The sequence below is a fragment of the Rhipicephalus microplus genome, chromosome 5, assembly GCF_043290135.1.
Source record: "Rhipicephalus microplus isolate Deutch F79 chromosome 5, USDA_Rmic, whole genome shotgun sequence".
NCBI classification, from domain to species: domain Eukaryota; kingdom Metazoa; phylum Arthropoda; class Arachnida; order Ixodida; family Ixodidae; genus Rhipicephalus; species Rhipicephalus microplus.
In genome coordinates this window covers 157,427,860-157,442,021 of record NC_134704.1, presented here as the reverse complement: position 1 = coordinate 157,442,021, position 14,162 = coordinate 157,427,860, and the positions used below count along the sequence as shown (strand labels likewise).

Genomic DNA, 14,162 nt, shown 5'->3' with positions numbered 1-14,162 from the left:
CTCCAGTTGCCCGCGACGCCTACGCTGCTGATTTCTTTGCAATGTGACTTCGCGCATAGCGTGCGCTGCTTGCGTACATCAAAAAAGTTGACTGTTAAGCGAGTTGGCGTTTTGACATAGTAACCGTTGTTGCGTTGTTGGGCTGTGTTTGTGCACGTTGATGATGGTGTGGCCATTGCTGTTTTGCTGACTGATGAAGTGCTTGAAGAAGATCAGAATCACTGTTCTGAAGATGACATTCAAGATGAACCGATGCAAAATCGCACTGTGCAGAAGGCCGCAGATGCCCTCGCTGTCCTCGAGGAGTTCTGCATCAGTTCTTGCGACAGCAAGCGTGCACACCACCACCAGATTGGGCTGAAGAAGTTCATTCTAGCACAAATTCTGATGATGAGGCAGACAAAGTTGACACAGTTTTTCATGAAATAAAGGTTTGTCTGTGCTGCGTACATTTTCCTTTTGTTTTGATGGTTCATTTTATAATCCGAAATTGGGTTAACTAAGACATTTTCACCAGTACCGTGAGATCTGAGTTAACGAACTTTTACTGTAATTATCTTTCAGTACTAATATATTTCAGGTTAATGAATTGAATTCAGCAGTCCTATGAAGTTCACCATAGCAAGACTCTACTTTATCGAGGTCACAAATGCATGGTGTTCTATAGACAAGAAGTTACAAAATGTTAAGCGCTTCGTTCTATCAAGTTTTAGCTGTACTTCCACCTAACTTTGTGTTGATACAGTGAATTGATGTAGGACAAGGCCTTCGTGTTGTTTATAATACCAGTGCAAGTCAGACACTAGACGCCGACCTCCCATGCAGCTTTTCAAGAGGAGCCATTACTTTGATCCTGAGATGAGACACAGTATGTTATAATTAAGGAATGCTCACCTGTGCCAGGGTGGGAAGGCCCGAGGCCCCTACTGCGAGCATGCGCTCACACGCTGCCAACATAGGCTGCAGGTCAGCCCAGAAGCCATCACTCGAGTCGGTGCCGGTCGCACGGCTGAGCAGGAGGCGCGATTGCACCACAAACTGCATGACTGCCTCGAGTGACGCGAAGCAGTGCTCCACAGAGGCGGCCTCATCTCCGGGATCGCTGGCCAGCTCCGCACAATGTGCCACGCATCGCAGCAGGCCCCTGCAAAGCACAGAACACGGAATTAGGCAAGACACAGGAGCACCTTGTTCGTGACATGCTTGTGTGTAATACGGTGCATGAAAGTTAAAGCTGATGTGATCAGGTCATGAGGTGCTCCTCACAGCTTACACAGTGATGGAAAGGCTGCCCACTGCTCTGACTGACCCCATGAAATGCCTGCTTGAGGAAGCAGTAAATAGCAACTATGTGTGCGCAGCACCAACGAACAAACTACCACCATCTGGTTATGTAAACAGGCGACTTAGTAGTTTCAAGGATCACATACTCCAGTGCCAGTGCTACAACACAAGTGCACTTACTTCTTTTTATATGTGTGTCATAGTTCAAGAAATGTGCTACCATAAATGGAATGCCTGTTTGCGTTGAAAACAGAGCGCTTGAAAACTTTGAAGTTCCTAAACTTAATATCTCGCACCCCTTCACCCCCCTGTGCCGCCCCCCCCCCCCCCCGATTTGCTCTAAAAATGTCCAATGTCCACCCCTAAAAAACTGACAACTCTTGGAACCAGTGCAATAGATGTATTCTTTCTAAAGTACTGTATAGTGCTTGCAGCTAAGGACACTGGTGTGGTTGCAAATGGTGCATCATTTTCAGAATCCTTGTCATGCAGTGCCACCCTTTGCAGCATCATGCCCTGTAAGTGGACCTGCTGAACAACGAAGAATGAGCGACCGTAAGCAAAACCAAGAAGTGAAGGCAGGCAGGCTCACTTGTAGACGAGGGCTGCTGCAAAGTGTCCCTTGATGTAAGCATCCAAGACCGGCTTGAAGTGTTCAAACTTGGGACTCTCCAGCAGACTGAGTATATACACCTGCACAAAAGAAAAAACACTCAGTACACGCACACATTCTCTGTGTATATATATATGTCTGTGTGCGGGAACAGCAGGCAGGGTACAGTTACACTCAAATATGTAAGCATCCCTATTCTTTGCTTGAAATGCAGTGGCTGGAAAATCCCTATTCTATATGTATAAAGGACATACACTTAAGCCTCAATATAATAAAGCTAGTAGAGTGGGCAATTAACTTTGTCATAATAAAAGTTATTATGACAAATACTAACTTAAAAGTCAATATTTGTCATAATAAAAGTTATTATGACAAATATTAACTTAAAACTCAATATTAAAAGTTAATATGACGGCGGTGGTAACAGTAACAGTGAAAGCTGGAAGAGCAGCCTTTCGGAACCTTTTTTAAATACCCACTGAGTAACTACTGCAAGGACACTTGCTTGATACTCACTAGGGCATTAATAATAAACCTTTTGGTACAAACACCGCCTCCGCTGGTATTCGTAACCACATCTCACGAAATCAGAAAAAAGTACTAGCGTCAATGACTCAGTGGGGCTCGAACCTGGGTCCGCTGGGTGCCAGCCCTTTATTCTACCACTGAGCCACACCGGTGCTTGGGACTTGTTGGCAAACTTGCCTTAGGCAGGCTTGATGTCGGGAAAGCAATCACGTTATTACAGCTTATAAAGCGTTATAAAACAGCGAAATAACAAACAGTTGTCGCACAATGCGAATAGCATAACGAGTGGGCTGTCCAATGCTACAACCTATTACAAAAACTTGTTCTTGCTCCCCTATTAACTGCGGCACATACCCACTTCAGCCATAATTCCTCATCGTCGTCAGCCACTGCATGAACAATTGGCAGGGAATACCTTGCAAGCGTTTAGAGGATACCACGTTTCTCAGAAGAATGACGAAAAATAGCATAGCGAATGCCGTCCTACTACCAAAAGGTTTATTATTAATGCCCTAGTGAGTATCAAGCAAGTGTCCTTGCAGTAGTTACTCAGTGGGTATTTCAAAAAGGCTCCGAAAGGCTGCTCTTCTAGCTTTCACTGTTACTGTGCTGGACCTTCCACGCAGGCCTGGCGTTTTTTTTTAATCTCCCCAAAAAGCTTGCCAATTCGTGCAGATACCCGCAGCCATTCCATTTTATGAATATCGCATGCTGCTCATCTTGCGGACATCCATTTCAAGAAACCATTCTCTTGCCCCACTCTAGTATCTGTCCAATACCCCTCATATGTGAGAGAAGTAATTTTGCATGCGGACAACACCGCATTGCACCTACTTCGTCGATTGGTCCTCTGCACTACAAAATGGCACACTGAGCTTGCAGTGATGTACTTTGGCCAGGCATTTACTATGCTTCACTATGGCACAAGCTACATATGGAGGAAGCTTTGCTCAGTCATTGGCTGTGTGTGCCAATAACATAATTGCTGACATTGTGTTATAGTGCCGAAATGGGCTTAGTCAAGACAGCAGGCTACCCCTTGCCCCTCGGATACTGAGAAGGCCGGGAAAACAGAGGGAGAAACCAAAACCAGTCGAAGCAGATTGTTCTACATCCAGTATTTTTTTATATCAGCACTCCCGCCAAGAAGTGTAATATATATATATATTATTATATAGTCAATCTTGGATATGTCAAACTTGGATATATTGCACTATTGGCTATAACAAATATTTGAAAAATCCCCATGAATTTCTCTTGCAGAAGTATGGGACCGGTGCACCCGTGTATCAAACTCCGGCACAGCGGGACGCACGCTATGTCGAATGCTGTGCTGCGCTCAAGTCCTGGAAGTGCATTTTTCCTAGCAACTATTGATCAATTTCTGGCCGCGTTCCAACAAGTTCCGATCCCTCTTGGTACGCAGGTGATGAAAAGGCGGTGTTATTCTATCGCGCTGATCTGATTTGTTGCGCGGTGCTTGTGAGTGCACCAGTATGTTCAATGCGTGATCTGCAGGTCTTAACAGGCGAGCGTATTGTTTTTAAAAAAGACTCATTGCCGAGGACACCAAAATGAAAGTTCAAAGCCACTCAGCGATCTCGTTACAGTGTTCACATTCCCTTCCTGTTTGTAAGCGCACAGTGGCATGCAATGGGCATGTGAGCCTGGAAAGCATGGCCTTCGAGATGTGTGTAGCACCGTGCGGCGGACCCGCCACACTGAGAACACTAGGCACGGTTCTGAAGCGCCGGCCGACAAGACGTACGCAGCAGCCAGTAGCCAAGCAGGAACTCTTTTTTTACATACACAAGCACCACGATGGATGGATCGATGGATAGATAGATATGGCTGTACCCTTTAGATCGGGCGGTGGCCAGCGCCACCAAGCAGTCATACTTAATGAACCAAAAACTAGATTTATTTTTTTTCCCTTTAAATAGTGAGGTTGAGTATTCGTACTTTGCAGTGAAGGGTTTAATTTCCACTCGTGCCTTGACTTTAGCCACCAATCAGATAACCTCCTTCTAGTTAATTCTACCCACTTAAAGTCTATTTTGCCCTCCCTGTCCCTAAACCCTAATGCTTTGAAAAACTCTGCGCCATCATACTGAACTATAGAGTGAAGCCCTTTACAGAACATTATCAAGTGTTGGCAGTTTCTTCTTCCTCTCCACACGCACTGCATACTGTGTCTACCCCTTCGATACATACATATGTACAGTGCCCTCTAGGGTCCAGCCAACAGGTTCCAAAACCAGAACCGAAACCCCGATACCAGATCATCCCCCCCCCCTTGAAATTAACAGCATGCGGGGTCCTAACATGCAACAAGACAAAATAAGAATAAAAATGTATGCTATAAACAGAAAAGTTCACAAGGAATTCTACAGCATATGCAGAAATACAAAGCACACGCTAAAAAGCACGCGCTGCACACCATGCCATCATCCCCTCCTCCGAGAGAGGATGTCAGCATAGTCACTGTCTCACTTAAGTCTACGGCGTCGATGCCTGTAGTGCTGCCATTTCCAAGACAGGCACTGTCGCCTCCCACAGCAGTCCGGTGGTGCGAAAAAATTAGCCCATGTTCTGTCTTTCCAATGCACTTCCGGCACAGTAGGGGCCAGAACAAGCGTGCTCTGAAGCTTAGACAGGACACGGCTCAACGCCACCGATGCAGGCACCGTGCACAGAACAGGAACGGGCACGACCCGCGAAGACTCAACCAGCGGAAGCACCTCCGCTGCACGCTAATTCGGAACTGACTCTGGAATCTCGGCTGCCACGCTCAGCAGGTGCACCTCCGGTAAACGGCAATCACACATAATATCCTGGAGATCATCATCAGTCGGAAGAAGTACAGCAAGAGTGGAAGTAGCAGCAGGCAGAATGGGAGTAGCAGGCACAAGCGAAGTATGGACAGATAAGACCGAAGTGGGTACAGTATGGTCAGCAGCAGCGGGCGCTACCGGAACAGCCATCTTCGCAGTAGAAGTACTCCCAGTCGAAGTATGTATAGTCCGGGTATGCCCAACTGCAGGCAACATGGCAGGAGCAGGCGCATCAAGAACACGATCAGCTGGGACGCCAACGGGTGCAGCCCCAGTGAGCACACTCTCAGTCTGGGCCGGGATCGTCGTAACCACTTGCAAGACAGAAACTGTATTGGTCACCGTCGATGTGCCTTGATGACTGGTCGACTCCATAGTAGCATAGTAGTGCAACAGCAGACCCACGCGAAGTGTCCATGACATCCGCATCGTTCGGCTCCTGGAAGGGCGTGCGGCGGAGTTGGCCAAATGCCGCGTTGACCCGCAGTGGTGGCAGGCACCCGCGCGAGCCGGTGGCGAAGCTGGAGAGGAGGTGTCCGCAGCAGCGGAGGGCACGCGGGACAAGTCTCGCCGGTGCCATCTTGCACTGAAGCTTGGAGAAGACAGCCATCACTCGGCCTGGCATCTTGAATCGCTCAACGAGCTGAGCCGCCATCTTGAATCGGACGCGACGACACTGCGTCGACTTGCGCTCCAGATAACTATAACAATGAGTGGTCGACGCGCTCCTCTTCTCTCGCGATGTCGAGCAGCTTCTGTAGTGTGAAGTCCTTGCCCATCTTGAAAAAAGTTCTTTGTAGGTGCGACAATGAGGATATCACCCGCCGTGCCAAATTCACAAAGCATGGCTTTTCGGCGTACATTCTGTATAAATTCTACTGCTGACTGGTCTGGGTCCTCACAAAGGGCTTTGAAGTGAGCGCCCAGACACGCCGTGTGCGGTTGAGGGTCAAAGAGTTCATTCAGCAGCGCAAGGGCTGCGTTGAACACGTTCGGCATCGTCTCCTGAGTTGGCCAGACTGCTCCCGGCTCATTTTCGGCGGCACGCAAATAGGTGACAAGTCCCTCGACGCCCAAGGTGTTCTGGAGCAGCGCCTTCTTGTGCTCCGGCGTGGCATCCCTGGCCGCGGCGCCGATGTAGACCTGTAACACAGGACACCACTGCCTCCATGGAATAGGCAGTACACCAAGGCATTGAAAGAACGGAGGCGGAGGGATAGCCGCGCTAATCCTTGCCGAAGAGAGCGTAAAGAAGGCAGTTCAGGAGAGAGGCGCACGTCGGTAGGCCTCGTGACCACCAGACTGGCACGAAAAGTGTCAAAAAGTAGGAATATATACAGGAAATACGGTGGCGGTGGGACGGCTTGCACGGGTGCCGAGTCGACAGCGCAAGGAAGAAGGCTGTATGCCCAACTTGACGCCTGATGCATGTGGATTGAAGATCCTCGTCGCCAAAATGTAGTATCGTGCGGTGGACGCGCAGAACAGAGGCGTCCGCCGCACAGAGAACACAGGGCACGGCGCTGAAGCGCCGGCTTACAATACGTACGTAGCCAAGCAGGAACTCCTTTTTTATATACACAAGCACCATGATATAAACATACGTACAGCTCCCCCTAGGGGCCAGCCAACTGGTTCAAAAACCGGAATCGAAAACCCAATACCACAATGTTCGCCCTCATGACGTATCCTTAGTGTTTTTGGTTTTCGAAACTCATGTCTTGGACGCCATGCTTATTCTAGCTTTTTGCATCAAAGCAGCTTAAAGCAGCGGCTGCCAGCTACAAATCCACAAGTGACATCAACATCGCCAACATGTCGATTGTGAATTCAACATCTGTTGCGCCTTGTGGACTTGTGTACTTCTCACCTCGTTCCTGATAAATCTTCATTCAGTTGTTGAACTGTACATTGACCCGCGCGTAGCGATAAAAATCATGACTGACGCTTGGAGCGACATCAAGTAAAGTTTCCTTGTGGGCCAGGTGACGACTTTGGGTGCATCATGACCAGGAACAACAGCGCGCAGTGCCTCAGTGAATTCAACGACTTATCAGCCTTTCTGAGCACCATCTCAAACAGCGAACGGCTTCATCGGTGCAGATGATGAGGTATTTGTTTCTGACTGCATTGATGCTGGAATCACAGCTGCCGTTGCTGCGGAAGAGAACCCGTGCAATTATGAATATGCCACCCCCTTCGCTGCCACCGCTAACCAACCTTTTGTTGTGCTACAAAGCTTGCATCGGCATTCTGCGTCAGTCAACACTGTTGTGGCCGAAGGAGCTGAGTTCACTTATTTAAAGAGCTTCAATGATACAGTAGACTCCCATTAAACAAAACTGGAATAAACAGAGAAGCCGCATAAACGAAACTATCCAGGCACATTTGGTTGGTCTCCTATATATTTAATGATAAGAAGTTTCAGGTAATTACAACATTTTTTCGCTTACGTCAATTAAATTGAACTAAATCCATGAACGACGGAAGTGGCCACGGCAGTCTAGAAACCATGAAAAAAACGCCAAAGTTAGTCTAGCCTAGCCAGGCCATTCCAGCAATTGCACATGTCCGCGCACGTTGAGCAGCAATCGACGTCTCGTTGTGAACTTGAGGACAGCCTACAAAAAACTATAGCTTGTGGGGATTGAGGCTAGCCCGCTACCTTTGTGCGGGCTTTGCCCCCTTTTCTGCCGTTCTCATGTCCCAACATGTCTGCTCTCCTTCACTGTCTGTTGCGCTGGGAGAGCGGAGTGACGTTTAACCCCCTAACCCGGTAGCGGATGTTGATGGTGGTGCCGCGTGCGGAGTCTCCCGAGAGGTTTTCGCGCGCTGTGCCGGGAGCGGACAGACAGATACTCTCCAGAACTGCAAATGGTGAGCCACGCAATCTTTTCTGTCCGTCGACTCCCGTCGCTCGGGGCTCGTCGGACTTCGCTGACGGCACCTCGCGCCCGAGGCGAACGCTCACCCTTTGTTGCCCCACTGCGTACGCACCGCCGAAGGACGGTACGGTGTCCTAGTGCGTGGCCTAGCTACGCCGACCCGTCTCCCTCCGAAGCCAATGCGAGCGCCTTTGCCCTCGCTCGAGCAACCGGGCCTTGGTCCAAGTGTCTCCGTGGATCACTTTTACCGTGGAGACGTGCTCGTGGCACCCTGTGTAGTACTTTTATGCCCATGGCGTGGATAAGCCTATTTGCTTTCCCGCCGCAACCTTTGCAACGGGCTGTACTGTGTTTGGTGTTACCACAATAAAGTGTTGCGACTTTGAGCAGTATCGTGTTCTCGCCACGGCGACGGTTACGCGTGCCCTGCGGCTTGCTAAGACCAGACCCACGCTGGTGGCCGTACTCCTTCGGGAAACGTGCACACCACACTGGCGCCCAACGTTGGTGCTCCCTCAAAGGGAAGTACCAACGTGGTAGCTGACGCGCTATCTCATGCCCCCTGTTGTCTGCCGAGAACCTGGATTTCGGGGCGACAGCCGCTCGCGGTGCCTTAGCACATGCAAGCGTCAGAGGCAAAACAGCGGCGAAAAGGGGGAGTCCCCATGAGGATGACCTTGGCTGCTATCCAGGTAAGCGGCGCACTGCGTGGCGGTCGAGCAGGTGAACTTTCCGAAGGCCACCGTGCTGAGAGCGAACCCGTGACGCCGTGCACGCGGCAGTTGCTGCGGTCCTGAGTGGGCGCGATACCAGACTCCCCCATTTGGGAGAATGAGAATCGCTTTCGGCAGCGAAGAGCTACTGAAGGCTCAGCAAAGTGATCCGTTTCGAGTCTCGGAGGGACAGAGCACCGTATACGCTGCTTGCTCTGCGGCGGGCACCGATAAACCGTCTTGAAGAGGCGCGGAGTGCCGTTACGCTGCTTGTCTGCGGCGGGCGCGATTAGGGGTCTGAAACAGTGTATGTCGCTGAGTCCCCGGCGTAATCATTTTGTTGGACCATGACGGGCTCCAGCTGAACTATATTGCCACTGACGACGAGGCTATAGACTCGTTTAAGGTGGTTATGCCCAAAGGTCTGAGAGCCGCACAGTTGCGATCCTGTCACGACGAACCCATGGCCGGTCACCTGAGTGGCTTCAAAGTTTTATGCAAACCGAGCAACATTGTGACCTGGCCTGGCACGAACCATGACTTTTATCGCTATTCCGTGCCTGCCACGTCTGACGAACGGTTGAGCCAAGGGTTGGCAAGCCGCCCAGTTTTATAAACTGATTGTCAGTGAGTGTCCGTGGCGCGTACTAGCTGAAAGATCCCCTTTGGGAAAACTCAGCCCTGCTCACATCGCAGACCCAAAGCCCTTTGTCACGGTCTGACGAGCTCACGCCAGCGCCCTGCGGCACTTCACACAAGCAACGGGGCACACACGGAGCGTCAGACCGCATTCGGACCCCGCACTGGTATAATCTGAGAAAGCGGTCACCTTTGTGATTTCGTGCAGGACGGCGGACTTCTCCGCAACGGAAAGCCCTGAGTCTACTGTCTAGCCTTAGTATAGGTTAACTTTACGGCCTTTTCTCGTAAAGAAGTCGACCCTGCCCAGTCTGCTGCCAGTGTTTCTTTTTTTTTTAAGTGTTCATGTGTATTTTATGTTTCTTTTGTCTAATATTAGGTGTTATTTGTATTTTATGTTGTTTATTTTCTTTTGGCCAGATGTTTAGTCTCATTTTGCTGTGTTTTTACTTTTTTTTCCGTGTTCAATTCCTCTACCGCAAAGGGAGCTGTGTGTGACCTTGAGTGTCGGTGCTTGCCGGGAGAGAGAGACGAAGGACGCTTTGCGCCTACGCTCGCACAGCTGTCGGCGGTGCGTGTGTGCGATCGTGCCTCTGTGCGCGTGTAACTAAGTGACGCTTCAGTGCGTGCCCGTGAAGAGTGCGTCATGGCTTCCCCTTATCGATGCGGACAATCGAGGTGCTGGGAAGGCATTGACCCACTGACGTTAGATCGTCTGGCTATGCTCTGCTCTCGGCCGTCGACGAAGAAGCCCTGCTGCCTTTCCCACAATGGCTCCTGCACGAGGCCAGCTGAAAGCAGCTATCGCCAGGGCGCCTCGCAGCTAATTCTGGTTTGGCCTCCCTGATCACTGGAGAGGCCCGGCTTTTCGCAAGGTCCCAGCTCCATCAGCGAGCCAGAAATGCGGGGCCTCCGAACCACAATCGAGGCGGCGTTCATCGGACTCGCAGATAAATAAGAGCAGAAACGAGCCATCAGTGAGTCCCTCCCGTACCTCTCACCTCACACTCGGGCATCGCACCTAGCGGACATTATCACGCTCTTCCGCCCCTCCGCGCGGTAGACGCTATCCCTCCCAAGCACCACGAACACTAGTCCCACTTTCCTGCACTCCCTACAGCAATTATTTTTATAGTGTCATGCATTTATTTTGTTATAATGTTTTTTTTTCCTCCTTTGTCACCATTTATTTTTTTTAGCAGCAGTAACAGGGCTGCACTGAGGTTAGCTGTGGCTCATAGCAGTGTCATTTTAACTGCATGGGTGACGTCTGGCTGCCTTTTGCAGGCCGGTAAAGGGCAAACTTAGGAGAGGGGGATGTGAGAATTGAGGCTAGCCCGCTGCCTTTGCGCGGGCTTTGCCGCCTTTTCAGCCGTTCTCATGTCCCCACATGTTTGCCCTCCTTCGCTGTCTGCCGCGCTGGGAGAGCGGAGTGACGTTTAACCCCCTCACCCGGTAGCGGATGTTGACTATGGCACCGCGCGCGGAGTCTCCCGAGAGGTTTTCGCGCACTGTGCCGGGAGCGGGCAGACAGATACTCTCCGGCACTGCAAACGGTGAGCCACGCAATCTTTTCCGTCCGTCGAATCCCGTCGCTCGGGGCTCGTCAGACTTCGCTGACGGCGCCTCGCGCTTGAGGCGAACGCTCACCCTTTGTTGCCCCACTGCGTACGCACGGCCGAAAGACGGTACAGTGTTCTAGTGCGTGGCCTAGCTACGCCGACCCGTCTCCCTTCGAAGCCAACGCGAGTGCCTTTGCCCTCGCTCAAGCAACCGGGCCTTGGTCCCGGTGTTTCCGTGGATAACCTTTACCACGGAGACGTGCTCGTGGCACCCTGTGCAGTACTTTTATGCCCATGGCGTGGATAAGCCTATTTGCTTTCCCGTCTCGCCTTTGCAACGGGCTGTACTGCGTTTGGTGTTGCCACAATAAAGTGTTGCGACTTTGAGCAGTATCGTGTTCTCGCCACGGCAACGGTTACGCGTGCCCTGCGGCTCGCTAAGACCGGATCCACGCTGCTGGCCGTACTCCTTCGGCACACGTGTACACCACAAGCCGAAGTTCAAGATAAGGTGATCCCAAGCTCATTTCACTGCCTGACAGTGCAGCAAGAGATGCTGTCATCCTGTTGAAGCGCTGCTTGAACACGATGGTGGCACAGCGTTCCTGCCCAGCCTTTTAGCAACGCACTCCTACTACGTGAGAAAGTGCTTGAACAAGGTTGAGCAAATTGTTGACTCCTTTTTTCTGAGTCAGAAATATTAGCAACATTTTTCTTTCTAAAGAACTATAGTAGTGTTGCATGCTTCAAAATCTTTTTCTTGAGTCAGCAACAGTTGGTGCTTTTGAAATAAAGTCATATTTCATTAATTTTGTGGGCCTTGCTTAAATGAAACTTCTCATAAATGGAACAAATTTTCTTGTCCCTTCGAGTTCCCTTTAAGGGGAGTCCACTGTATCTAGAAGGAACTGACGGTGTGCAAAAATCAAAACGTCTTTACGGACTATTTTAATGCAAAATAAAGTGCGGTAACTTGATGACACATTGTTAACACATTGTTCTTCTTTATACTGTAAACGAATCATTATGTTAGTGCTTGTAACGATTTCCGAGGCCTGAAATGCTTTATTTTGCGCCTTAAATGTGCATAATTTGTATCTTGAGTAATCGATATACAGTCGACTCTCGTTAATACGAAGTTCACGTAGACCGCGAAAAACTTCGAATTAAGCGGAATTCCAATAAACCACAATGAACGAAAAATACATCTATTTCAAAGCACTTTATGGGGAAAAATCTGTGATTGCTATTGGCTTCTGTTTGCTGGAAGCTTGCAGCAGAAAGCAAGTCCTGTAGGCTGTATATGTGCCCGACTGCTTCCTCGGCGTTGCTTTCAGCAGTGAAAAACCGCTGGGCGAGGGCAAGGCCTGCGGCTACATCAGCAGCCCACGGCAGTGGCTCACTAGCGTCGTCGTCGTCGTCAACCTTCGTTTCGTGACTAGGCTCGCTGGGCCGAACCATCTCCACGATCTCGGCGTCCGACACTCAACCGCACGTTTCTACCGAACTGTCAATGGCAATGTACTCCTCGAAAGGGACGTCGCCGAGAGCTGGCAGGAGACCATCAATGTCAAGCTCACTGCCTTATCTCTGCGCAATATCTTGCTTGGCGGTGCCTTCTTGTTCAACTTCTTTCAAAATTTTGACTTTCCTCGCCAAGTCAAGCGTCTGATAAGGCCCGTGAGTTGCCATAGTAAATTCACGTGGAGCTTCGTCGCTTGTGGAAACGCTGAGTCCGCACACGACCGTAACGAGATCAACAATGATGCCCAGAACCGGAACCACCGGAGCAGCCGCTTCGTGATCTGGGGCGCTGCATGACTCTGCGATGCCATCAGCTGACGCTTTGAGCTGCGACGCTGTGGTCAACTGCGATGCCCTTGGGTGCCGGTCGGACACGCAATGTTGTTTAGCACTTCGAAAATGGTAAATTTAACAAACATTACGATTTCCTCCGGGAATTCGATTGAAAATAAATTCGAATTAACCGAATTAAGCTTTTTGGAGAGGCCAGGCATCCGCACGGGAGTCCAAATCCAAACTCGGTTGCCTGGTGCGCAGTCGACTCCTCTCCGCCAAAGGTTTTAACGGTTTGCATCTAGGCGTTGTTGTTTATGTGATGTCACGCCAACTGTCGTGCTTCTTCGACTTGCTGAATGAATTCGCTGATGTCAGGCTTGTGCTCTGTATTGTCGCTTACAGGCAGCATTGCATCTAATGGTGTGGTAACTATTTGACCATAGACTAGCTGGAATGGCGTCACTTTAGTAGTCTCCTGCTCAGCAGTATTATAAGCGAAAGTGGCGTACTCCAGTATCTTGTGCCACGTATGGTGCTCCAAGTCAACATAAATGGACAACATATCGGTTAGAGTTCCGTTGAGTCGCTCGGTTAGCCCATTCGTTTGGCAGTGGTAAGCCATTGTTTTCCTACGACATGTGTGGGTAGGTTTCATAATGGACTGTGTCAGATCGGCTGTGAATGCAGTTCCTCGATCCGTGATAACCACCTTTGGAGCACCATGCCGTGTACAATGTTAGAGACGAAAAATTCAGCAACTTCTATAGCCGTGCCCCTGGTGAGAGAGGCTGTCTTGGCATACCGGGTTAAGTAGTCTGTCGCCACTACTATCCATTGGTGGCCCATTGATGAAGTAGGAAATGGACCAAGTAGATACATTCCTATTTGTGAGGCTGTCTCGGCATACTGGGTTAAGTAGTCTGTCGCCACTACTATCCATCGGTTGCCCATTGATGAAGTAGGAAATGAACCAATAGATTCATTCCTTAATAAAACTTGTTGTTGGGCTAGTTGGTTATACATCATATACTTAGAAATTTTGGCGCAACCTCGACTCACGCAAACACTCACACAAGCACACACACTTACACCAGAGCAACACACACGACACGCAGCGCTCACTACCAACTGTTTATTGCTCCTATCTGACCTTCTTAAATACGTACATCGAAATGCGCAAAGGCACAAACTAACAGAACTGCGCCAGTAGAAAACCAACATGGCGTCACCACACCACTAGGAACAAGTAAAAAGTAAAAAAAGTAAAAAAAGTAAAAAAAAGGGGGGGGTTAACACGAAAAGGA

General features: G+C 49.8%; 1 protein-coding gene across 3 annotated transcripts in view; it reads right to left on the bottom strand.

Annotated features, from left to right (window-relative positions):
* spg (dedicator of cytokinesis spg) overlaps positions 1–14,162 on the bottom strand; it is a 212,128-nt gene that overhangs the window by 135,460 nt on the left and 62,506 nt on the right. For all 3 annotated transcript variants that reach the window (XM_075896109.1, XM_075896111.1, XM_075896110.1), the window contains exons 15-16: positions 1,877–1,977; positions 895–1,144 (exon numbers count right to left, since the gene is read on the bottom strand). In XM_075896109.1, coding sequence (XP_075752224.1) covers positions 895–1,144; positions 1,877–1,977 — 351 coding nt within the window. The remainder of the gene's footprint in view (positions 1–894; positions 1,145–1,876; positions 1,978–14,162) is intronic.